This window comes from Scyliorhinus canicula, chromosome 1 (genome assembly GCF_902713615.1).
Source record: "Scyliorhinus canicula chromosome 1, sScyCan1.1, whole genome shotgun sequence".
Lineage (NCBI taxonomy): Eukaryota > Metazoa > Chordata > Chondrichthyes > Carcharhiniformes > Scyliorhinidae > Scyliorhinus > Scyliorhinus canicula.
In genome coordinates this window covers 24,007,384-24,031,786 of record NC_052146.1, presented here as the reverse complement: position 1 = coordinate 24,031,786, position 24,403 = coordinate 24,007,384, and the positions used below count along the sequence as shown (strand labels likewise).

At 43.9% G+C, this 24,403-nt stretch overlaps 1 protein-coding gene across 3 annotated transcripts in view; it reads left to right on the top strand.

Annotated features, from left to right (window-relative positions):
- Positions 1–24,403, top strand: part of naa25 (N-alpha-acetyltransferase 25, NatB auxiliary subunit) — a 100,566-nt gene that overhangs the window by 20,486 nt on the left and 55,677 nt on the right. For 2 of the 3 annotated variants that reach the window (XM_038774137.1, XM_038774258.1), the window contains exons 5-11: positions 2,582–2,656; positions 8,039–8,146; positions 8,801–8,879; positions 9,923–10,034; positions 15,359–15,448; positions 16,483–16,655; positions 19,702–19,868. In XM_038774137.1, coding sequence (XP_038630065.1) covers positions 2,582–2,656; positions 8,039–8,146; positions 8,801–8,879; positions 9,923–10,034; positions 15,359–15,448; positions 16,483–16,655; positions 19,702–19,868 — 804 coding nt within the window. The remainder of the gene's footprint in view (positions 1–2,581; positions 2,657–8,038; positions 8,147–8,800; positions 8,880–9,922; positions 10,035–15,358; positions 15,449–16,482; positions 16,656–19,701; positions 19,869–24,403) is intronic. The other variant, XM_038774197.1, reaches the window with a different exon arrangement.

The following is a 24,403-nucleotide window of genomic DNA, read 5'->3' as shown; positions in this document are numbered from 1 at the left end:
AGTGGTGCACACTCATTGTGCTACTGCATGGGAGCATCGTGAAACGGTTAACTTCACAGTTTGCTCAACTTTTTGAGATACCTTGTACTTCCAGGATAATCTGAGGTACACTGGGCACTTTACAGGACCAATAGTGGCAACCTTTCATGCGTTTTCACAATATGCAGTGAGGACTTAGCTGAGTAGCCATTATCTCGCAGGGTCGCTTTGATGCTGCCTATTTCAAGATTAAGTGCTGTCGAAATGGCCCAGGCCATATTTACGAGGTTGCCAATAAGGGTGATCTTATAGCACGTGGCACCGTAGGGATCCCAATGCATGTATTGATCAGTGAAGCTAGGTGTGTGTTAGACAAGAGTAGGGAACCTCTTGGCACATTTCTCAACTGGCACGTCAAGGAAAGGGAGCTCATTTTAAATAATTGTTCCCTTTGCATTTGGTATTACAGTAGTCCCCCTTTATAACGCGGGTGTTGGGGTCCAAGACAGCCACCCGCGTTGCAACCGAGCCGCGGATATCCACGATGGGGGTTTTAAATTTATTTAAAAATCTATGCTAGCACTTCCCATTGAGAGTCTACGGGGGGCGGGGGGAGAGGTCAGACCCCCGTAGACTCACAATGGGAAGCGCCAGCATAGATTTTTAAATAAATTTAAAACCCCCATCGTGGATCTAATTAAAACAGTGTCAAGTTCAGTGGCCGGCTCACTTTGATCCGGAGAGGGAAGCTGCTCTCTCACTGAAACAATCAGCCGGCCGCTGAAATTGACACTGCCGGCTGCTCTCTCCCTCCAATCCAACTTTTAAGTTTTAATGTTTCTGATTGGAGGGAGAGAGCAGCCGGCAGTGTCAATTTCAGCGGCCGGCTGAGTGTTTCAGTGAGAGAGCAGCTTCCCTCTCCGGATCAAAGTGAGCCGGCCGCTGAAATTGACACAACTGACAGTTGGGGTCCATAAGCCCCCCCGCGGTATATCGCGAACCGCGGTATTGCGGAGCGCGGTATAACGGGGGACTACTGTATTACTAATTGTCCTGATGAGTGCAAGATGAAAAGCTTCGACGACATGTGCCATTTTCCAGCAATACTCAGATATAGATTTGTAAGATACATTGGATGGGATCTGTATGGACTTCACTAAAGATTACAGGCTGTTGTGCAACCCTTCGGCCTGTGCACCATGTTAATTTTGTTGAATTCCATTATATTTCAAATACAAGTTGCCTTGTTTTTACTGAGCTCAGTTAACTCATGCTGTTTTGTCCTTCTATAATCTTTATTAGTTTCACAAGTAGGCTTACATTAACACTACAATATTGTTCTGATGTCTTTTGCCAATTCTGTTTTTAAGTAATTTCCCTGGACAACATGTGACCATATATGCCCATCCTATTTATTTATTTTCACCACTCAGTAACTTGTATGAAACCGGAATCCCATCTCTACCATTATGTCTTTTGGAATAGTTGATTTTCAGACAAAAACATCGTTGGTAAATGCACGTTGAAAACTTCATCTCCCATTGGTGTGATAATAATAATACTCTTTATTTCTCCTTCTGTAATCTTTATTAGTTTCACAAGTAGGCTTACATTAACACTGCAATGAAATTACAGTGAAAATCCCCTAGTCGCCACATTTCGGCGCCTGTGCGGTACAGAGGGAGAATCCAGAATGTCCAAATCACCTAATAGCACATCTTTCGGGACTTGTGGGAGGAAACCGGAGCAACGGGAGGAAACCCACGCAGACATTGGTAGAACGTGCAGACTCCGCACAGACAGTGACCCAAGCCTGGAATCGAACTTGGGACCCTGGCGCTGTGAAGCCATAGTGCTAATCACTGTGCTACCGTGCTGCCCACGTGCTGATTGTAATATTGTTCTCTGAATTTGGTGTACTAAAAGTTGTAAACATAAATTGTAGTAGAATTATTTCTTTTTGGCATCTTTGTTTTTTTTGAGGATGTCAACTCCTTTTCCTCAGGATTTGTGCTGTAGTTTTCTGTGTTTGAATTTTGGCAAAGTCCTCGAAAGCTTTTTCCAGCAAGAGTTGCTTGATAACATTTTAAAAATAAATTTAGAGTACCTAATTCTTTTTTTCCAATTTAGCATCTACCCAGCACATCTTTGGGTTGTTGGGGTGAAACCCACGCAGACACTGAGAATGTGTAAACTCCACACAGAGAGTGACCCAGGGCCGGGATTCGAACCCGGGTCTTCAGTGCCGTAGGCTGCATTGCTAACCACTGAGCCACATGCGGCCCTGTCACTTGATAACATGAGTCTTTGTAAAATTCTATTGTGCTTCTTGTCCATCAGTGCTGGGGGTGTAAGCCTCGTTTATTCATGCTACCTTAAAAAACTCCACCCTGCCTCCTGCTTTGCTTTATGTGCAGGTAAAGTAGATATGATTTTAAATGAGGGAAAACAAATAATTAATTTGCTAATAATTTGGTTTTTGTTGCAACCAAGAATTAGACTTGTGATTTATCTCATCCCGGAATGTGTATTCATTGCGGTTTACTGCAGTATATTGAAGTGTTGTACTTAGGTTGGTGTGGAATTTTCTGTTTCCTCTTAGGCTGGCATGGCACTTTATAAGATTGTTCCGAAGAATCCCTATTACTTTTGGTCTGTCATGAGTCTGGTCATGCAGGTGAGTGTACTTGCTAAAGTGGACATGCTACTTGTATGGTAACTAGTGCGGGGGGAAAACAATCAGTGTAGTGTGAGGAAAACACATTACATACACCTTCCAGAGGGATGTGATAGAAGTTTTCTTGCTAATTAAATTTATTGAATTGAATTATAAAATTCCTATACAGAGCAACATATTACTTACTATGGGGCTGAATTGATGTCAGCTAAAGGAATTCTGCTTGAGCATGACTGTTTAAACTTGTATGATGGACCAGCTTGCAGGCTGATCGTATCGTTTTCTTCAGTCAAAAACCCAAAAAAAGCAGTAATTACCAGAAGGAATCGTTTCTCTAAAAGCACATAGCCTGTCTGCTACACTAAAATTGAGATTGTTTAAGCATTACCTTGTTGTCCAAGGAATTATCACTACACCAAGTTTGTCATTTAAATTGATGCCTTGTTTGTGCAGCTGAAAACATTGTGCCTGCATTGTATACATTAACATATTGGCTGGGTGAAATTTAACCTTGCAGAACAGATTGAACTACAAGCTAACAAAAGGTCTGTTAGTTGAAGAATACAGCTACCAGATTGATAACTCCTGTTTCTAATCATTAGCTGCACTATTGCTGCAGTCTTTAAAACATTTGATCAGTAAAGTGCGATTAAGCTCTTGCCAAACATCAGTTTGGAACGAGAACCTCAGAGGAAGTGTAAATAGTAATTTAAGTAGGTGGCTAACTTCTGCTTTCTAGAAAACTGACACTTAGTACTGGTTTAATTGCACGAGCATCAATATCGGAGAAGACATCATGCTCTGGGACTGGTTTCAAAGATCGACTGCTTCACAAAATAAATTCAGTCTGCCACAATGTTTATGTAATTTTTTTGTGTGAAAACCAGGGCAGGTTTTTGCGGGATGTTTTTCTTGTCAAGTTTCAACGTAGTAATTGCCAACTGTTGCACACCAGTTTTTACTTAACCATGGATCCACCGATTGTTTAAAATTTCAATGGCTTATTAAAAGAACGAATCATCATTTCTCATCAGTATACTGCGGTAGCATCCAAAACAATTTGTTGACATCTGTAAACCACTGCTGGCCACATAATATCTGATTGCTAAAAACATGAGGGATGGAGGTACTGACACGAATAATTAGAAACAAGAACAGGCTTAGGCCATTTGGCCCATCAAACCTGCTCCGCCATTCGATAAAATCATGGCTGATGTGGTTGTAGCCTTAATTCCACTTTCCTGCCTTCCCCCGTAACCCTGAACTGCCTTGTCAATCCAACATTTCTAACTCAGCCTTGCATATATTCAATGACCGAGCCTCTACTGCTCTCTGTGAAAGAGAATTCCTCAACTAATGACCCTCTGAGAGAAGTAATTCCTCCTTCCTGTCACATTTTGGTTATCATTACCATATCGCTACCTTGCACTGTTGCTTGTTCTTTCTCTTGAACTTTCCAAATCTTCCCTCGTGTGAATCCTCTCCCCACTATTTAACTTAAAGTGCTCTCTGCAGCCCGAATTATATGATTTGCTGGTGCATAATTCAGGCTCTTCCAACAATACAGCTCCATCTTTCCTCAGTACTGGTCCCAGTGTCCCATGAATCAAAACCTATTTCTCCCATACCAACCATTGAGTCAGTACACAGAGCAGTTTTGTTTCCATCTTCCCTCTCCCATTTTCTCAAATGTTGCCTGATGGGGACACAGTGGTAGAATGCATAGCGAAAAATGTTTGCAGCGTACTTTTTCTTCAATTGTTGATTGTACCCCATTTTTTTTCTTTCTTCTTTATATTTTTTTCTGGATTAAGGAAAAATTAGGTTAGTTTAGGTCCTGGTCTACATGCTCATAGTATCTCTGCAGTGCAGAAGGAGCCCATTCATCCATTGAGTCTGCACCGACTCCGAAAGAGCATCCTATACAGGCCCCCTCCCTAACCCTGTTACCCCACTTAACCTTTTGGACACAAAGGGGCAATTTAGCATGGCCAACCTACTTGCACATCTTTGGACTGTTGGAGGAAACCACAGTACCTGGAGGAAACCCACGCAGACACTGGAACAACGTGCAAACTCCACACAGGCACCCATGGTCGGAATTAAACCTAGTCCCTGGCTCTGAGGCAGCAACCTCTACTTCACCAGCATTCCCTTAGGCACCTGAGAATCTCTGTGCTGTCTGGCATTGTTATGGGTGAACCTGAATTTTCTCCAATTGAAAGTACAGAGGGCCATGGGAATTGTTTTTGACCATCACTAAAAGATCTACTTCCTTGCAATTCCCTCACCTTTCTGTCAGACTATCTGAAACCTCTGTGTGGTGGTTGACCTTGGGTTTCAAACTGCATATTTAATCCATGACCAAAACTTCACAACATTGTCCACCTTCATTCTACCTCAAACCCCATTCATGTTATCACAATACTCAATTTATCCAACACCCTGCCCTCCAGCATGTGAGCTCCATCCTCCACAGCTTGCCCAAAGATGCAGTGCAAGCACCCTAAACCTTGCAAGTCCCATTCATTCATTACCCCTCGAGACACCCCCCCCCCCCCCCCCCCCCCCCCCCACTAACATATTGTGGTCCCTCAAAATCTAGAACTGTCTCAGCAGATTGGAAGTTAGCAAATGTAACACTGCCATTCAAGAAAGGAGGCGGAGAGAAAAGAGGGAACTACAGGCCAATTAGCCTGACATCAGTCATCGGGAAAATGCTGGAATTTATTAGTAAGTAAGTCTTAACATTGCACTTAGAAGATCACAGTATGATCAGGGGGAGATGGTGATACAGTGGTAATGGTGACACATTGGTAATGTCACTGGACTAGCAATCAGGCTCATGCCCTGGGGACATGGGTTCAAATCCCTGGGGACATAGATTCAAATTATTATCATTTTATTATTGTTATTTTTAAATCTCAGGTGGTGGAATTTGAATTCTGTTAATAAATCTGGAATTGAATGCTCGTCTCAGTAATGGTGACTATGACAGCTATCATCAGTTGTCGTAAGAACCCATCTGGTTCACTCATGTCCTTCCTGAAAGGAAACTTGCCGTCCTGATTTGGCCTACATGTGACTCCAAACCGACAACAATGTGGTTTATTCTTAACTAGCTTCTGAAATGGCCTTGCAAGCTACTCCGTTCAAGGGCAATTGGGGATGGTAACAAATGTTGGCCATGCGAGCGATGCCCAAATCCTATGAAAGAAAAAAAGCTCGGGTAAAGTCAACTTAGCTTTGCAGAAAGGAAATGGTGTTTGACAAATTTTAAGGTCTTTATTTAGAATGTAACTCGAGGTGAACCAGTAGATGTTGTATATTTGGATTTCCAAAAGGCATTGATAAGGTGTCGCAGAAAGAGTTCATACACAAGGCAAGGGCTCACGGACTCGGGGTTAATATATCAACATGGAGAGAATTGGTAAATGGACAGGAAGCAAACAATTGGAATAAATGGAGCATTTTCAAGTTGGCAGGCTAGTGGAGTGCTGCAAGGATCAGTGCTGAGGCCTCAACTATTTATAGTCTGCATTAATGACTTAAATGCAAAGAGTTTGCTGATTCCCAAGGTGGGAATGCAAGCTGTTGGGATACAAAGAGGCTGTAAAGAGATATAGATATTTGAGGGCAACGGTGGCAGGTGAAGTATAATATGAGGAAGTGAGGTTATTCAGTTTGGCAGTACGAATAAAAAAGCAGAATTAAAAAATAGCATGGAACTTGTAATTGTTGTTCAGAGGGACTTGGGTGTACTTTTACGAGGGACATACAAAATTAGCAAGTAATTAGGGAGGCAAATGGCATGTTGGCATTTATTGCAAGGGGACTGCTGTACAAGAATAAGGAAGTTTTGTTAAAATCATACAATGCAAGGGCAGCACGGTGGTGCAGAGGATTAGTCCTGCTGCCTCACGGCGCCAAGATCCCAGTTTCGATCCCGGCTCTGGGTCACTGTCCGTGTGGAGTTTGCACATTCTCCCCGTGTTTGGGTGGGTTTCGTCCCCACAACCCAAAGATGTGCAGGCTAGGTGGATTGGCCGCGCTAAATTGCCCCTTAATTGGAAACAATGAATTGGGCACTCTAAATTTTTTTAAATTTTTTAAATCATACAATGTTTTTTGAGACGACGCCTGGAGTAATGTGTGCTGTCTTGATCTCCCTGTTTAAGGAAGGATATACTTGCCTTGGAGACAGGACAGCAAAGGTTCACTAGATTGGTTGTTGGGAGAAGAGGTTTGTCCAATGATAAGAGGCTGAATAAATTAGGTCTATACATTTCGGAGTTTAGATGAATGAGCGGTTATCTTATTGAAACATGCAAAATTTTGAAGGGACTTGATAGGGTAGACACTTAAATTCATTTCCCCTGGTTGAAGAATCTAGAACCAGGGCGGAGTCTCAGGATAAAGAGCTGATCATTTAGCACTGAGATTAGGCAAAATCTCTGCACTCAAAGGGAATTTTTGGAATCTTCACAGAATTGTGGATGCTCCATCATGAAGACTGAGATGGACAGATTCTCGGTGTCGGGAAATCAGGGGATATGGGAGTATGTGGAAAAAGTGGATTTGAGGCAGAAAACCAACCATGACCATGTTGAATGGAGGATCAGGCTTTTTGGGCAATATGGTCCGCTCCAATTCCTTATGTTCTTAAATTTCTTAATGTTTATAGCTTTCTTCAATGCCACCGTAAATTTTTTCCACACTTCTGACTCTTGACTACTGTAGTCTCTCTGTGAACCAGCACCACCATTGCTCATTTATGCCTCACTCTCTGTAGAGTTCCTTCCATAAACCTCTCTACTTTCAGAACCTCTTGAGGGCCTAACTCTTAGACCAAATCTTTGATCGTCTTTCCTAAGTGCACTCCCCTCCTTCCCCCATCTTACCCTTGCCCTCCCCAAAATGAATGAGCATCTGCTTATGTTTGACCTTGAAGCAACATGAACCATTTGCCAGTTTTCTGCATTAAAGGTGCTTTATAGATGGCAGTTGCTGCACTGAGGCACCTGGGGGTATTGTGCCATGCTGAAGGAGTATTCTCAAGCTTATTGCAATGTTTTTTCCTGCCTTAAAATAGAAATGTTGCTCCAGACAAAATGCTAATTCACGATAACTGAATATAAAATATGCCCACAGCAGTTGTATAAAAGGCAATTTAAAAGCTATTTGGCACTTTGAGTCACACACTGACCATGCAGGATTAATATCACAAAAGCTGATGATAGACAAATATTTGCCTCCTAGCAGTAGACAGGTGATGGGGGTTATTATATTTGTGGCAAGGGTGCTTATCATTGTGCTTTTAAGAGGACTGACAATCTATATCTTGCCCCTGGGCTTTTAAAACCATATTTGTGTCTTATGTAGTCTATTTCAGCACAAGATGAGAAGTTATCAAAGACAATGTTCCTCCCCTTAGCACAACGAATGGTGGAAAAGATGGTGAAAGAAGACAAGATTGAGGCAGAAGCTGAGGTAAGAAAGTTGGAATATCCCAAGTCGTAGTGTGTTCCTTGCCAGTCACAACATTGTCACAAGAATGGTATTTTTGTCTATGTTGTATTATTTTGTCCTTTTTCTTGTTGATCCTGCATAGTGATCAGGGATGGATATGCTGGCTAATAAACTTATTCCATCTTTCTTGAGCCTTGTTGTATTTTTCCGGCAGATGACTACCAGCTAAACAAAAACAAAAAAAACCCATTACTAAGATTAGTAATTTTTCTTGTTAGCAATTCATTGCAATATGAAAACCTTGTTCCCACATGTTTAGTTTAGAGAAGGCATGTAGATGGTTTGTTCCCAGACTGGAAGCCACTTCCCTTTAGCCAGTTTTCAAGACAGACTTCATAACCACCATCCTGTCTTCTCCCACAGTCCTGCAGTCTCTGTTCAGTGCTTGGATTCGGGCCGATCGAATGAGAATGAACCTTGATTCATTGCCCACCCTTTGACTAGTTAGAATAAAGTTGGGAAAGGAATTCAATCTTCAGATTGTACCTCTTCAAACTGATTTTAAGCTGACTGTGAGACCATAGCAATTTTAAACAATTTGAAACCCCAATGTGTTCTTAACCTCTGAATACATGTGATTTCAATCTGTTTCACAATTTTTGTTTTCGCTAATAGGTGCAACTCTACTTAATGATTTTAGAACGACTTGGAAAAGATCAGGAGGCTCTGGAAGTTATCAGAGGAAAACTAGGAGGTAACCTTGGAACTAGCTTATTGAAAGATTTTTGTGAAAAGAACTATACCGTATATTTTTCCACTTCCCTTCCCATGTTCTTGTCCTGAGACTATGGTTCCACAAGCAAGGACAGCCCTCCAGATTTCTGCCCAAATGACTGGGCTGGTTTAGCTCAGTGGGCTCGACAGCTGGTTTGTAAGCTAGACAGCTGGTTTGTGATGCAATACAAGGCCAGCAGCATGGGTTCAATTGCCGTACCAGCTAAGAGTTCTGAATTCTCCCTCCATGTACCCGAACAGGCGCCGGAATGTGGCGACTTGGGGCGTTTCACAGTAATTTCATTGCAGTGTTAATGTAAGCCTACTTGTGAAAATAAAAAAGATTATTATTATTCATATGAGTGGAAAGCTAATCTCACAATTTCTTGCAGGGATCACTGGATAATATTTTTATTCATTCATGGGATGTGGGCGTCACTGGCTGGGCCTAATTGCTTTTGCCCACTGAGTGGTTTGTTGGGCCATTTCAGAGAGCATTTCAGAGCGAACCCACATTTCTGTGGTCTGGAATCACGTGTATGCCAGACCAGACGAGGTAAAGATGGCAGATTTCCTCCCCTAAAGGACATTATTGAACCAGATGGGGTTTCACGACAATTGACAGTGTTTTCATGGTCATCATTAGACTTTTAATTTGTGGTGGTTAGCACTGCTGTCTCACGGTGCTGAGGACCCGGGTTCGATCCCAGCCCTGGATCACTGTCCGTGTGGAGTTTGCACATTCTCCCCGTGTCCGCGTGGGTCTCGGGCCCATAACCCAAAAGATGTGCAGGGTAGGTGAATCGACTACGTTGATTTGCCCCTTGATTGGAAAAAAAAGAATTGGTTACTCTAAATTAATTTTTAAAAAAATTAGACTTTTAATTCCAGATTTCAAATGGGTTCAAATTTCACCATCTGCCATTGTGGGATTCGAACTGAAGAATGTCCAAGCAGACAGGTGCTCTACAGGTTTATGTTCAAGTCAAACAATATACATGGAAATTCTGGTTTTCTTCTCAGAGAAACTGACCAGCGAGTTGCAGAGTCGAGAGATGAAATGTATGGTGCTGTACACAAAGTTAATAAAATGGCCTGAATGCAACGCATTGTCAAGAAAACTTTTACTGAACAAGTGAGCAATTCCACGTTTATTTAACAGAATTCTCAGAGGCCACGTTTATATGCTCTTCCATTCAATTAACAATACATTGTTTTGCTGTTGTGTTGTCAAAAGGTGTGTTGTCAGAAGGTGGGTCTATCTTACTAATTCTCCATAGCAGAGGGTGTACCCTAAAGGATAATTGGACTCGAAGGGTGAAGAATGCAGTTCCTGTTTATACTTTCCCAAGAATTTTCTCAGTTTCTTTAGAGGGAGTAGCTTCATGGACAGCAGGTGCCCACTGGCACCTTATTCAAATTGTGGCCTTCATTTGTGATCCATGATGGTGAAGACTGGCAGGCTAACTGTGGTGGCCACTGCAGTTGAGGCTGATTGTGTCCTGAAGTTAGCATTCACAATTCTGTTAGCGGGGAATGCTGTTTAGAGATTAGAGTTCCATCTTGGTGCCAATGTTTTGTTACTTGTTCAGGGGCAATGGCAAATTGTAGTTGCCCTACAGCAACTGAGATTGGCAATTACGATTGCAGTCTGAAGTTCATAATTAGAGATTTTAAGCCTTAGTTTTACAATGGAAATTTTAAAGTTGTATTAATAGGATCATCTGGGATAAGGGTACCTTAGTCGTTATGATGCTGGAACAGCAACTTGGATACAATGAATTAAAATCACACTATGACAAGTGGGAAATTGAATTAGAAACATAGCAATAGAAATCTTCCAGATTGGGGTAAAACTCAACCAGTTTATTCTTCTCCTTCCATCCCACCTAGTCTGATCTGCATGTGGCTTTGGGTTGATTCTTAATTGGCTCTAAAGTGCCCTAACAAGTAAACCAGTTGCAAACAATTGGTATAATCAGTAATGAGCTTGTCTGATGAAGCTGGTCAACGTTAAGCCAAGTTGTATTTCCCCCTCACCAACATTTCTGAATTAGTGGTGCCCATGTTTGGCGAGAATTGTTGCTCAAACAGGTCAGTCACCCAGTTGATGTGGTTGTACTCACCACATTATATCTGTGAAAAAGGCCATTGTTCTAATATGATTGCAATAAGTTTAAAGCAACTAAACCAAAATTTGTTGATGAGATATAAAAGATCACTGGCTGCAATCATGAATGATTTATTCTTTGTAAAATATATGATACTTGTGTTTGAGAGAGCATACATCTGATCAATTGTGGGTGGCACAGTAGCACAGTGGTTAGCACAGTTGCTTCACAGCTCCAGGGTCCTAGGTTCGATTCCCGACTTGATTCACTGTCTGTGCGGAGTCTGCACGTTCTCCCCGTATCTGTGTGGATTTCCTCCAGGAGCTCCGGTTTCCTCCCACAGTTCAAAGATGTGCAGGTCAGGTGGATTGGCCATGCTAATTTGCCCTTATTGTCCAAAGGGGTTGGGAGGTGTTGCTGGGTTATGGGTATGGGGTGGAGGTGTGGTCTTAAGTGGGGTGCTCTTTTCAAGGGCTGGTGCAGACTCAATGGGCTGAATGGATTCCTTCTGGACTGTAAATTCTATGTCCAAGCCTCCAGTTCCATTGTAGTCACCTTGTGGGAGGTATGAGGATGACTATTCCTGCAGAAACCTTCCCTTTCTTAGATTGAATTTGTGCTGACCTCTGACTGTCTTCTGTTTGCAACTCTGACATGTGGTATCCTAATGGAACAGTGTTGTATCTCTGCAATCAAAAATTCATTAAAATCTGTTGTCTTTTGCCTTCCAATGAATTCCCAATTTAATATAGTTGACCACTTCTTCATTACAACATTGTATTTCTGAATTCAGAATCCTGTGTTCATGCCCCTCAGACTGTGGTGTTGTACAAGCAATGCACTTGTCGCTCTTGAACTTAATTTATGAATGCATTTGAGTCAATTAACAAATCTCAACTGAGCAGAGGGAATCCATCAATTACAAAGTAACCAGAAAAAAAATTATAATTTCCGACTGACCTCTTCCAACTCATTTTGAAATGTGAATGAATGTGTTTTCAATTCAAACCATACCCACAGATGGAATAGTCTAAGCATGAGAGGACCTTGGACTACGACATTTTTTAGTGTAATAAAAGCAGAAAATGCTGGATTTTCGGTGACGGCGGGAGGCAGCCGCGCGTTGGAGGGCTCCCGTTCGGGAACGGCATTGGCGGGGGGTTAACACCCGGTCCTAGGGCAGCAAAGGCAGTAAAAGTCAGGAGACAGCACAGGGAAGGGAAATGTCGAGGATCAGTAAAAAAACGGTCCTGAAAACAACTGAAAGTCCGTTGGGGAGTGAAAAGGTCACCGCGGGGTCGGTAAAGAAAATGGAGGCTGGAGCACCAGGGGAGGCCGCATTGCTTACGGCTGAAGAAATAACTTAAGGTGATGGCCGTGGACTTCGAAAGGCAGTTCACAAAACACATAGAGGCAATGAAAAGGGGGGGGGGGGGGGGGGGGGGGGGTTTTGAAAGTGCTGGTGGAGGAGGTGATTACCCCGGTGAGGACGGCGGTGGCGAGCGCAGTGGCGGAGGTGCAGGAGCAAGGCGGGGCGCTGAAGGAAGTCCAATATGGGCTGGATCAGGCTCATCGGTCGTGGAGGCCTGTACCAAAGGAGAGTGAGCCGCCAAGTGTAGTGACTCTGTGCTTCCGTAGGTACAGTGTAAAGGAGAAGATCCTGAGCTGAGCTAAGCAGAATCGGATGGTGCAGTGGGCTGGGGCTGGTATACGTGTACACCAGGACTTTACGGTGGAGATGGTGAGGCGGCGGGCTGCCTTCAACCCGGTGAAGAGGGCACTGTTCATTAGCAAGGTGCAGTGCGGCATTGTGTATCCAGCGAAGCTGAGGGTGACCTACAAATTCAAGGACTTTTATTTTGGGATGGCGCCTCATGACTGTATTTCTTCTTTTTTGTTTCACTGCGTGCCGTGTATGGGCTGCAGGAGCCAACGTTGTGTATATTCGGACAAGGAAAGAAATGGGACTTTCAGTCGTAATGAGGGGTCTTTGGGGTGTGGGTGTGTATGCGGGGTTTGTGTGCTAAAGGGGACTTCTGGGTTTTCCTGGGGCCGGGCAAGGGGGAAAGGGACCCGGGTGGGGGCCTCCATGCTGGCCGGTTTAAGCTGGCTAGTGAATGGGGGTGATGAGGGGGGAGGAGCTGTGGCCATCGGAGCCTGGCAGAACAGGGTCTGAGGGGTCTAGCTGGGGTGGAAAGTTGGGGGGAAGGAACAGAGGTTTGGGCGAGGTGTTTTACAAGAGAAAATGGGGGGGGGGGGGGTGTGTGTGTGTGTGTTGGCATTGAGTGTGGGGGGGGGGGGGGGAGAGGGAGGAGAGAGAGAGGGACGGGGGACGGACTCTATAGGTTAATGGTGAACATGGGAATTCCAGACTCCCTTTTCTTTTTCTCCTTTGTTTTTTCCCCACCGTTGTTTGTTTTATTTGATGCATTTATTGACAGGTGGGCTGTTGGTTGGGAGGATGGGATGGTTGTTGATATTAAGGGTATTGATTTTGTATTTGTTACCGTTTACTGCTTGTTGGGGGGGATGTAAATTTTGAAGGAAAATGTAAAAATGGAGAATAAAAATATTTTTCTAAAAAACAGAAAACGTTGAAAATGTACAGCAGGTTTGCCAAGATCTGAAAGAAAAAGTTGAATGCCTTTCTTCCAGCTGAGCAGCTGTGCATTTTAACATTTTCTGTTTTCATTTCGGGTTTCCAACATTCGCGATCTCTTTAAATGATCCAGTAAAGGGGCAGCACGGTGGCCTAGTGGTTAGCACAACCGCCTCACGGCGCTGAGGTCCCAGGTTCGATCCCGGCTCTGGGTCACTGTCCGTGTGGAGTTTGCACATTCTCCCCGTGCCTGCGTGGGTTTCGCCCCCACAACCCAAAAATGTGCAGAGTAGGTGGCTGGCTACGCTAAATTGCCCCTTAATTGGAAAAAATAATTGGGTAATCTAAATTTAAAAAAAAAATGATCCAGTAAATTGGCTGATGCTCCATTTTCTAAGGAAAGGAGAGTTACCAATGTAATGAGCAATGAATGATAATAAATGGAAAGTATCGCTCAAGGCTGCAAAATCTGACTTAATAGCCTTGAATCATTTAGATTTTAATTATCATTTGGTTAAGGATATTGAAAATTTGTAACTTTTTGTGTCTTTAAGATTTCAGCTCTCTGGCATAAAATATTTTGAGATTGTTTAGTGTTTAACATTGGGGTAGAAGTATTTATGGATTAATTGTCTTAGACCCTGTGCGTTTCTCAAAAGTGTTGCATAGACATAAAGTATGATTTGTTCTTGCACAACTGTATCAATGAAGTAACAAAGCATTACTCAACACAGTTAATGACCACACAACATTTTATAATGGCTATTATAATGGCCACTTTAAGAGCTGGAAAACGCATGCCAACCTAATGGTGTGCTTCCCTCAACAAATACACGAGTCTTATTGACTTTAAAATGTGCCCATCAAAGCAATTGAATGTGTGATCTTTAAGTACAATTCTTTTTAAAAAAAAAAAAAATAATTTTCCCCCCCCGGTTGCTGCTGCTGCTGAGCTTTTGATTTTACCGTTCTGCCAGGAGATCTAGGAATGGTTGCCATCTCCTGAAAAACCCTGCACTGACCCCCTTAGGGCAAATTTCACCTTCTCCAATTTAATAAACCCCGCCATATCATTGACCCAGGCCTCCACGCTTGGGGGCCTCGCATCCTTCCACTGAAGAAGAATCCTCCGCCGGGCTACTAGGGACGCAAAGGCCAGAACACCGGCCTCTTTCGCTTCCTGCACTCCCGGCTCCACTGCAACCCCAAATATTGCGAGTCCCCAGCCTGGATTGACCCTGGATCCTACCACCCTCGATACCGTCCTTGCTACACCCTTCCAAAATTCCCCCAGTGCTGGGCGTGCCCAGAACATATGGACATGGTTTGCTGGGCCCCCAGAGCACCTAATACACCTGTCCTCACTCCCAAAGAACCAGCTCATCCTTGTCCCGGTCATGTGAGCCCGATGCAGCACCTTAAACTGTATGAGGCTAAGCCTCGCACAAGAAGAGGAGGAGTTCACCCTTTCCAGGGCATCCGCCCACGTCCCCTCCTCAATCTCCTCACCCAGTTCCTCCTCCCATTTACCTTTCAGCTCCTCCACCGAGGCCTCGTCTACCTCCTGCATCACCTGGTACGCTTCCGAGATCCTCCCCTCTCCAACCCACACCCCCGAGAGCACTCTGTCCTGAAACCCACGCGGCGGCAGCAGAGGGAACCCCGCCACCTGCCGTCTGACAAACGCTTTAAGTACAATTCTAAGGGTTTTCTGGATGTGCAGTAAATGCTGTTGCTGTTCTCTTCTAGCCCAGACGACTGGCAATTTTACTTATCCTACTTTGATTCCCTCTTCCACCTGATTGACAATGCTTGGACTCCACCTGCAGACACAGAGCAGTAAGTGGTGTGGTTTTTCCTTTATTGTCTTACTGTAAAATGAATTAAATTGCTGTGCTTTACATTGATATGACCTCTATCAAATGGAATCCAAACACCTATTTTCTGAAGCAGGAGGAAGAGAAGTGTTTAAGCTTCGCAATGTACTTGCATTACAGTGCAGTAAAAGATTATTCATGGGTATATAGTTTGAAACTGACAAATTCTCATTGTGTTTTGATGTTTTAAAATATATTTATTTTACCTTCCACTTCCATTTCAAGTTTTCAATCCCTACTCAACACCATGGCAGATATCTGTTACTCTCCTACTGAGGGGTAGGGTTGGTCACTATTACCATGACTTCTGTCACAGCAACTCAACGAGCAGAAATGCTGCTCGGGGAGAGAGAGTCTGAACTAGACCATCCAGTTCATATTTCCATCAGGATTTGACATTTTCCAACTTGGGTATACGTCAACATACACATTCATCTTTAGCTCTCAATCTGATCTATCTGTTGAATGCTTCAACTGCCTCAGAATTCATTTCACTATCTATTATGCTCTCTCTGTGCTTGTCGTAATGACAAAAGTTCCTGAATGACCAATAAGAAATATCAGAATGTTGCACTGTGTCCTGTCTTGCATAATTTTTTTTAAAATCCTTTGTGTCTTCTGCTGATGGTTTGGTATCAAGTTTTCTCTCCTAGGGCAGCACGGTGGCGCAGTGGGTTAGCACTACTGCCTCATGGTGCCGAGGTCCCAGGTTCGATCCCGGCCCTGGAGTTTGCACATTCTCCCCATGTTTGCGTGGGTTTCGCCCCCACAACCCAAAGATGTACAGGCTAGGTGGATTGGCCACACTAAATTGCCCCTTAATTGGAAAAAAAATAATTATTTACTCTAAATTTCTTTTTAAAAAGTCTTCTCTCCTGTTTTCTATTCGTTGTTGGCTAATCTGCCCCCAATATGGTGGGATGCTTCAAATGTAAGCCATAGCTAGGTTTTTTTTGTGCAATGCTGGTAGCTAACCATGTTCTTTGTTTTTCATAGCTGTCCAGAGGGTCCAGTCACCTGCTTTGTACAGGAAGCCATAACCTTTGTGGAGGAGCGAATTTTGAATGAGGAACCAAAGGGCTCTCGTCGCCTGAGGGGACCATACCTGGCTAAACTTGAATTGATAAGACGGCTGAGAGAGAGAGGTACCAATGATGAGCACAAACTTGGTGAGTGTTTAATAGTTTACTGGATTGAAATGTATTCCATTATCAACATATTAACTTAAAACTATCATAAAGAGAGATGTTAGGAGAAATTGCTTTGCAGTGTTGTTGGAGCGTAGAATAACCGACCCACAGGGAGTAATTGAAGAAAAAAAGTGTCTCCCCTCCTGCTTGAAATCCTCTGATCCTCATTGGAAAGTGCACACCATCCATTGCAGAGAGTTTTAAATTTATTTGTGATGCCCTCCAAGATCATTATTGGCACCCACTCATGTTTTGTGGCTCTAAAGGTAGTTTAGGTACAAGATTAGGGACAGTCAGCATGGTTTTGTGAAGGGTAGGTCATGCCTCACAAACCTTATCGAGTTCTTTGAGAAGGTGACTGAACAGGTAGACGAGGGTAGAGCAGTTGATGTGGTGTATATGGATTTCAGTAAAGCGTTTGATAAGGTTCCCCACGGTCGGCTATTGCAGAAAATACGGAGGCTGGGGATTGAGGGTGATTTAGAGATGTGGATCAGAAATTGGCTAGTTGAAAGAAGACAGAGAGTGGTAGTTGATGGGAAATGTTCAGAATGGAGTTCAGTTACGAGTGGCGTACCACAAGGATCTGTTCTGGGGCCGTTGCTGTTTGTCATTTTTATAAATGACCTAGAGGAGGGCGCAGAAGGATGGGTGAGTAAATTTGCAGATGACACTAAAGTCGGTGGAGTTGTAGACAGTGCGGAAGGATGTTGCAGGTTACAGAGGGACATAGATAAGCTGCAGAGCTGGGCTGAGAGGTGGCAAATTGAGTTTAATGTGGAGAAGTGTGAGGTGATTCACTTTGGAAAGAATAACAGAAATGCGTAATATTTGGCTAATGGTAAAATTCTTGGTAGTGTGGATGAGCAGAGGGATCTCGGTGTCCATGTACATAGATCCCTGAAAGTTGCCACCCAGGTTGATAGGGTTGTGAAGAAGGCCTATGGTGTGTTGGCCTTTATTGGTAGAGGGATTGAGTTCCGGAACCATGAGGTCATGTTGCAGTTGTACAAAACTCTAGTACGGCCGCATTTGGAGTATTGCGTACAGTTCTGGTCGCCTCATTATAGGAAGGACGTGGAAGCTTTGGAACGGGTGCAGAGGAGATTTACCAGGATGTTGCCTGGTATGGAGGGAAAATCTTATGAGGAAAGGCTGATGGACTTGAGGTTGTTTTCGTTAGAGAGAAGAAGGTTAAGAGGTGACTTAATAAAGGCATACAAAATAATCAGAGGGTTAGATAGGGTGGACAGCGAGAGCCTTCTCCCGCGGATGGAGGTGGCTAGCACGAGGGGACAGTGCCTTAAATTGAGGGGTAATAGATATAGGACAGAGGTCAGAGGTGGGTTTTTTACGCAAAGAGTGGTGAGGCCGTGGAATGCCCTACCTGCAACAGTAGTGAACACGCCAACATTGAGGGCATTTAAAAATTTATTGGATAAGCATATGGATGATAAGGGCATAGTGTAGGTTAGATGGCCTTTAGATTTTTTCCATGTCGGTGCAACATCGAGGGCCGAAGGGCCTGTACTGCGCTGTATTGTTCTATGTTCTATGTAAGCCTTTTAGTTAAGCAAAATATTGTACTGGAGCATGGGTCACAGTTTTCAGAGAGAGAAAGAAAGAAATCCAGTTTGCATAGTGCCTTTCATGGCCTCAGGACATTCCAAAATGTTTCACGTTTTTGAATTGTAATTGCTGTTGCAATGTCGGCAAACATGGCAGGCAATTTGCATACAATAAAGCCCACAAGTAGCCATGAGATAAATTACCACACAGTGTTGGCTAGGACAGTGCATCTCAAACTATCTGATGTGGTGTACCGGTAGTTTTTTTTTTTCCGATGTGCCAGGGACCGGTAAGCGAAACAAGCCAATCCAGGATTACTGTCTCTTTCTTTTCTGGAAACACTCCAAGTACCGGCAGACGATGGCTCGAGTACCGGCACCGGTACTCGTACCGCACTTTGAGAAGCACTGGGCTAGGACATCAGGTGAACTCTATTCCTCACTTTCATCTCAAAAGATGGTACATTTGGCAATGGAATAGTGTCTCAGTACTGTACTCAAATATCTGGAATAGGGCTGAAATGTACAAAACTGATGTCCAAGGAAAGTAAGTTTAAAAAAAAATAAAAAAATTGGAGGGAGTCCCATCTACTTAAATATTCTATTGATTGTGGAGTTGTAGCACTCTTCTTACTTTGGCACAACGTTGTCAGCAAATTTATCTAGTGAGCTAGTGTCCTATTCAAATCAGAGGCTTGACTTCAAATCTGTTCTGAGTTCACTGGTTACATTGGAGTGGCAGTACAATCTATTGTCCTTCTTTGAACCAGGCAAGTAATTAAACTTGAATTTTCACCAGAAGGAGAAGGGATATTTGTCAGGTGCATAGTGCGGTTCTTTCCATTAAGTTTCTCCACGCCCGGGCAGCACAGTGGCCTAGTGGTAGGCCAGCTCTGGGTCACTGTCCGTGTGGAGTTTGCACATTCTCCCCATGTTTGCGTGGGTTTCGCCCCCACTACCCAAAGATGTGCAGAGTAGGTGGATTGGACCTACCTTAATTGGAGAAAATGAATTGGATAATCTAAATTTATTAAAAAACAGTTTCTCCACACCCCACATCTGAACAGTAATTCCTAAACCAGAAGCATTATTTCAACTCCTTCGATGAAGTATATGCCCATCAAATTGAGATGCCCAGTCTTCAGCATGGTCCCAGTTCCTCTTTGAAAATGTCTTCATGAACAAGTAGATTGGGCTTTGGTTTATTGCATCATTGGCATTTCCCAAACTGTAACAGTCCCTCGGTTATGCAGGGAAGCATCAGTATTGATCATATACTCAAGTCCTGTTGTAATATACAAACTGAGGCAAGTGAACCATGCTGCTCTATCAACCTTCAGATTGTGCATACTGACAGATTTCACCCATTTAAAATATTAGGCAACATCAATTTGGTATTCACTCCCACGTTAACAATTGAATGAATTTCCTTATTCTTAATTTCTCCTTATTGCTAGGGATTCCAGAGGATCTGATGTTCCAGTATTTTGAGAGGTTTGGGGATAAGCCATGCTGTTATTCTGACCTGAGAATCTTTGTCGACCTTCTGTCACCGGAGCGACATACACAGGTGAGACCGGGAGATTGGCAGAGTCTTCATTCGCTCAGACTGTGCTACAGTGAGGTGAGTGGGTAAGTGCACCCAGTGGCCTCAGCATTCAGTCATTATATGAGTTGCTTATAAAATTAGAGATGATCATTTTTAATTGACGCACAAACCTGATTCTACCCTCCAGTCGGGCAATTCAAGATCCAGAGATAGATCATATCTCTGGATCTGTAAAGACTTAATTACCTGCAAATGCTCGCATTCTAAGCATTGTCTGGCTTCTTTGACTTTGTCTATAAATATGTTTCTGGAACATACCTTTTCATTCACCTGAGGAAGGAGCAGTGCTCCGAAAGCTAGTGTTTGAAACAAACCTACTGGACTTTAACCTGGTGTTGTAAGATTTCTTGAATGTTTTGCCCATCAAAGCAAAGTCAGTCAGTGTTGTGGAATTGGAGAATTTCTTGTTTTAGACACTTGCTCTCAGACATAAGTGCTTGTGGTCATGTATAAGTCTTAAATTTTCTGTTTCACATCGATTCCTCTCTGTCCCATGTTTATGCAGTTTCTGTCTTATTTCATCTGCTATGCTTCTGTAACCTAGAGTTTTTTTTAATGTATACGTTGGCTGCCACTTTGAACGTAAACCATATTTCTATCCCCTTCACCTTTTGGCTGCTCCATTTTCACTTAATTTCATTATCATTGGCAATGTCTTTTATTATCATTATCATTCCCCCCACCCTCGCTGCATTAAGCAAGCCCAAGGCTGCCTTCCGTTCTCTTATCAGATACCAATTGACTCATTGTGGCATCTGTTACTACTTTAAAAGCAGTAGCCCCAATTTCCCCATCTTACTCTGTTTAGCTCATTCCTTTGAACATACAAATTGAAATTGTTTAACCTGCTGTTATCTCAGTCATGTTTTTATGAATTTCTATTCTCTCTTCGCATTCCCATTCGTTGTCGCTTCCACCTCTCCTGCCTTTTAAGCTCTGTGTATTTGGGCTTTTTGTAAGAGGTGGGCATTTGAATGTTCCTGTTCCTTCTCCCATACCTAGCCTATTGGAAAAATAAATTGGCAATCAGCACTGGTGCTTACATTCATTTGACGATGGATCAGGAAGAAAGATCCATGACATAAGAGATATATTGACATCAGTCTTGTTTTTACTATCCTGATGAAAAGTGACTGAATGGACGAATTATAATTTGAATGTGAGCCACCTTGGTGTGATTTGACCTTCCACTTAATTTGCAAAATGCCATAAGTTCACAAAAGCAAAATACTACGGATGCTGTAAATTTGAATTAAAACAAATTAGTGAAAGCATTTGAGTCAGGCAGCATCTGTGGAGAGAAAAAATGTTAACATTTCAGGTCAGCAATCTTCATCAGAACTGAAAAAAGTTTGAGAAGTAACAGGCGTATAAGCAAGTCAAATGGCAAGGAAAGTGGAGAAGAAGAAAAGGCAAGGACTATTTGGGTGGAATGAGAGAATAAATAAGAAAAACAATGATACTACAAGGCAAAAGAAAGGGCTATTAGGGCAGGTGAGGAAACAAAAGGTGAGTCTCGAGGAGGTGCACATGGGAGAATCATCAGCTGCTGACTGAAAAAAAGGAGAACAGAGGTTACAGTCCAAATTGTCAAACTCAGTGTTGAGTCTGGAAGGTTGTAAAGTGCCTAATCAATAGATGAGGTGTTGTTCCTTGAGGTTCATTGGAACAGTATGGGAGGTCGGAGATAGAGTGGTCAACAGTGGGAGCAAGATGGAGAATTAAAATTACCGGCAAGTGGAAGCTCAGAGTTACACTAGCAGACTGAATAGAAGTGTTCTACAAAGTGGTCACCCAACCTGCGTTTGCTCTTCCCAATATAGGGAAGGTCACATCACGAGTAGAGAGCACCGTATGCCAATTCAAAAGAAGTACAGGTAAATTTCTGTTTAACCTAGAAGGAGTGTTTGGGGCCTGCACAGTGTGAAGGGAGAAGATCAAAGGGCAGGTGATATGTATCCTCTGCTTGCATGGATGGCCCTGAGGGAAGGAAGTGTTGGAAGTAATTGACGGTGTCATAGAGGTAATGATTCCTTTGGAATGATGAGCGGGGAAGCTGTGTTTGTTGCTGCTGCCTTGCTGGAGGTGGCAAAAATATTCAAAAAATTATTAATTCAATGTGGAAGCAGTTGGGGTGTGTGGTGAGGATATGGAGAATATGATCATAGTTCTGAGAGAGAAGGGAAGGAGTGAGAACAGAGGGACAGGAAATGGAATGAATGCAGTTGAGGGCACTGTCATCTCCAGTGAAAATGAATGCTTGGCTGAACAAGAAAATATTACGCATTGGAAGCACTGGTATGGAAGGTGGCAATGTCAGAATGGATTTGTTGCAGAAACTGGGGGAATGAAAGAGTTTTTACAGGAACAAAGGTGAAGGAAGCATAGTTAATGTAGCTCTGGGAGTCACTTGGTTTATTATGGCTATTGGTCAATTGTCTATCCCCAGAAATGGAGACAAAGTAGTTGAGGGAGGGAGGAGTGGGAGATGGATTGTGTGAAAGCAAGGTGGACATTGGAAGCAAAGTTTTTTTAATAAATGTTTTTATTCTCCGTTTTCCTTCAAATTTTACACCCCACCCACAGACAGTAAACGGTACCAAATACAAAATCAATCCCCTTAACAATAACAACGATCCCATCCTCCCACAACCCCAAACAACGGCCCACCTGTCAATATATGCATCCAATAAAACAAACCCTCCCACAGTGGAAACAAAAAACAATGGAGAAAAAGAAAAAAGGAGTCCGGGACCGCCCGTGGTCACCATAGAGTTCCCGCCCCCCCACACTCAAGGCTGTCCATCCTCTGAAAGAGTACTGTACATGATACCCAAGAGTTGTAAAAAAAAAAAAAAAAAAAACCCCCAAACTCCTCCCGTCCACTGCCTCTTGTGAAACTCCCCCCCCCCCCCCCCCCCCCCCCCCCCCCCCCCCCCCCCCCCCCAATCGCGGTTCCTTCCCCCCAACTTTCCACCCAGGCTAGCCCACTCGGACGCTGTTCTGCCAGGCTCCGATCGCCGCAGCCCCTCCCCCCACCTGACTCCCGTTCACTGGCCGGCTTAAACCAGCCAGCGTGGAGCCCCCGGCCGGTTCCCTTTCCCACTTCCCTGACCATAGGAAAGCCCAGAAATCCCCTTTTAGCACACAAACCCCGCATATCCACCTACACCCCAAAGAGCCCTCACTTCGAGTGAAAGTCCCATCACTTCCCTTGTCCAAATATATATAACATCGGCTCCTTTAGCCCGTACACCCACATGCAGTGAATCAAAAAAAAAGAGAAAATACAGTCATGGGGTTAAATCGGCACATGGCCATTTCTCAATGTCTCAGTTCTGCCACAGTCCTTCTGCCGTCGCAAAATCCTCCGCTGCTTCCGCCGCCCCAAAATAAAAGTCCTTGAGCTTGTAAGTCACCCTCGGCTTCGCTGGATATACAATGCCGCACTGCACCGTGCTAATGTACAGTGCCCTCTTCACCCGATTAAAAGCAGCCCGCCTTCTCGCCAGCTCCACCGTAAAGTCCTGGTATACACTTATACCAGTTCCAGCCCACTGCACCACCTGCTTCTGCTTGGTCCAGCACAGGACCTTCTCCTTCACACTGTACCTACGGAAGCACAGAGTCACTACCCTTGGCGGCTCACTCGCCTTTGGTACAGGCCTCCGCAACCGATGAGCCCGATCCAGTTCATAACGGGAGGGATCCTCTCCCTTCCCCAATAGTGTTGCCAGCATCGCAGCAAAATACTCAGTCGTCCTCGGCCCTTCAACTCCTTCGGGCAGCCCCACAATCCTCACATTCTGTCGCCTGGATGTGTTTTCCAGGTCTTCCATTTTTCCTCGCAGTTCCTTGTTAATCTCCATCACCGTCCGCATTTCCTTCCCCATCGAGGTAAGTTGATCACCGTGCTGCAATAATGTCTCCTCCACATCCTTCAGTGCCTCCCCTTGCTTCCGCACCTCCGCCACTGCCCTCGCCACCGCCGTCGTCACCGGGGAAATCGCTCCTCCACCAGCACACTCAAAACCTCCCTCATCTCCTTCCTCATTGCCTCCATGTATTTTATAAACTGCCTTTCGAATTCCGCAGCCATCACCTTAGTTATTTCTTCAGCCGTAAGCAAAGCGGCCTCCCCTGGTGCTCCAGCCTCCATTTTCTTTACCGACTGATGTCCTTGTTGGAAAGTAAAGGTTGAGGGCATAGAAACTGTTCATGGCAGAGGGTGCTGGAAGAGTAAGGAATATCAGGATAGAAAGGATGAATGCGTGGCTCGAGAGATGGTGCAAGAGGGAGGGATTCAAATTCCTGGGGCATTCGGACCTGCTCTGGGGGAAGTGGGACCAGTTCAAATGGATGGTCTGCATCTGGGCAGGACTGGAACCGATGTCCTAGGGGGGGTGTTTGCTAGAGCTGTTGGGGAGGGTTTAAACTAATGTGGCAGGGGGATGGGAACTGATGCAGGAAGTTGGAAGGTAGTAAAACAGGGACAGAATCAAAAGGAAGTAAGGGGGAAAGTGTAAGGCAGAGAAGCCATAGTCAAAAAT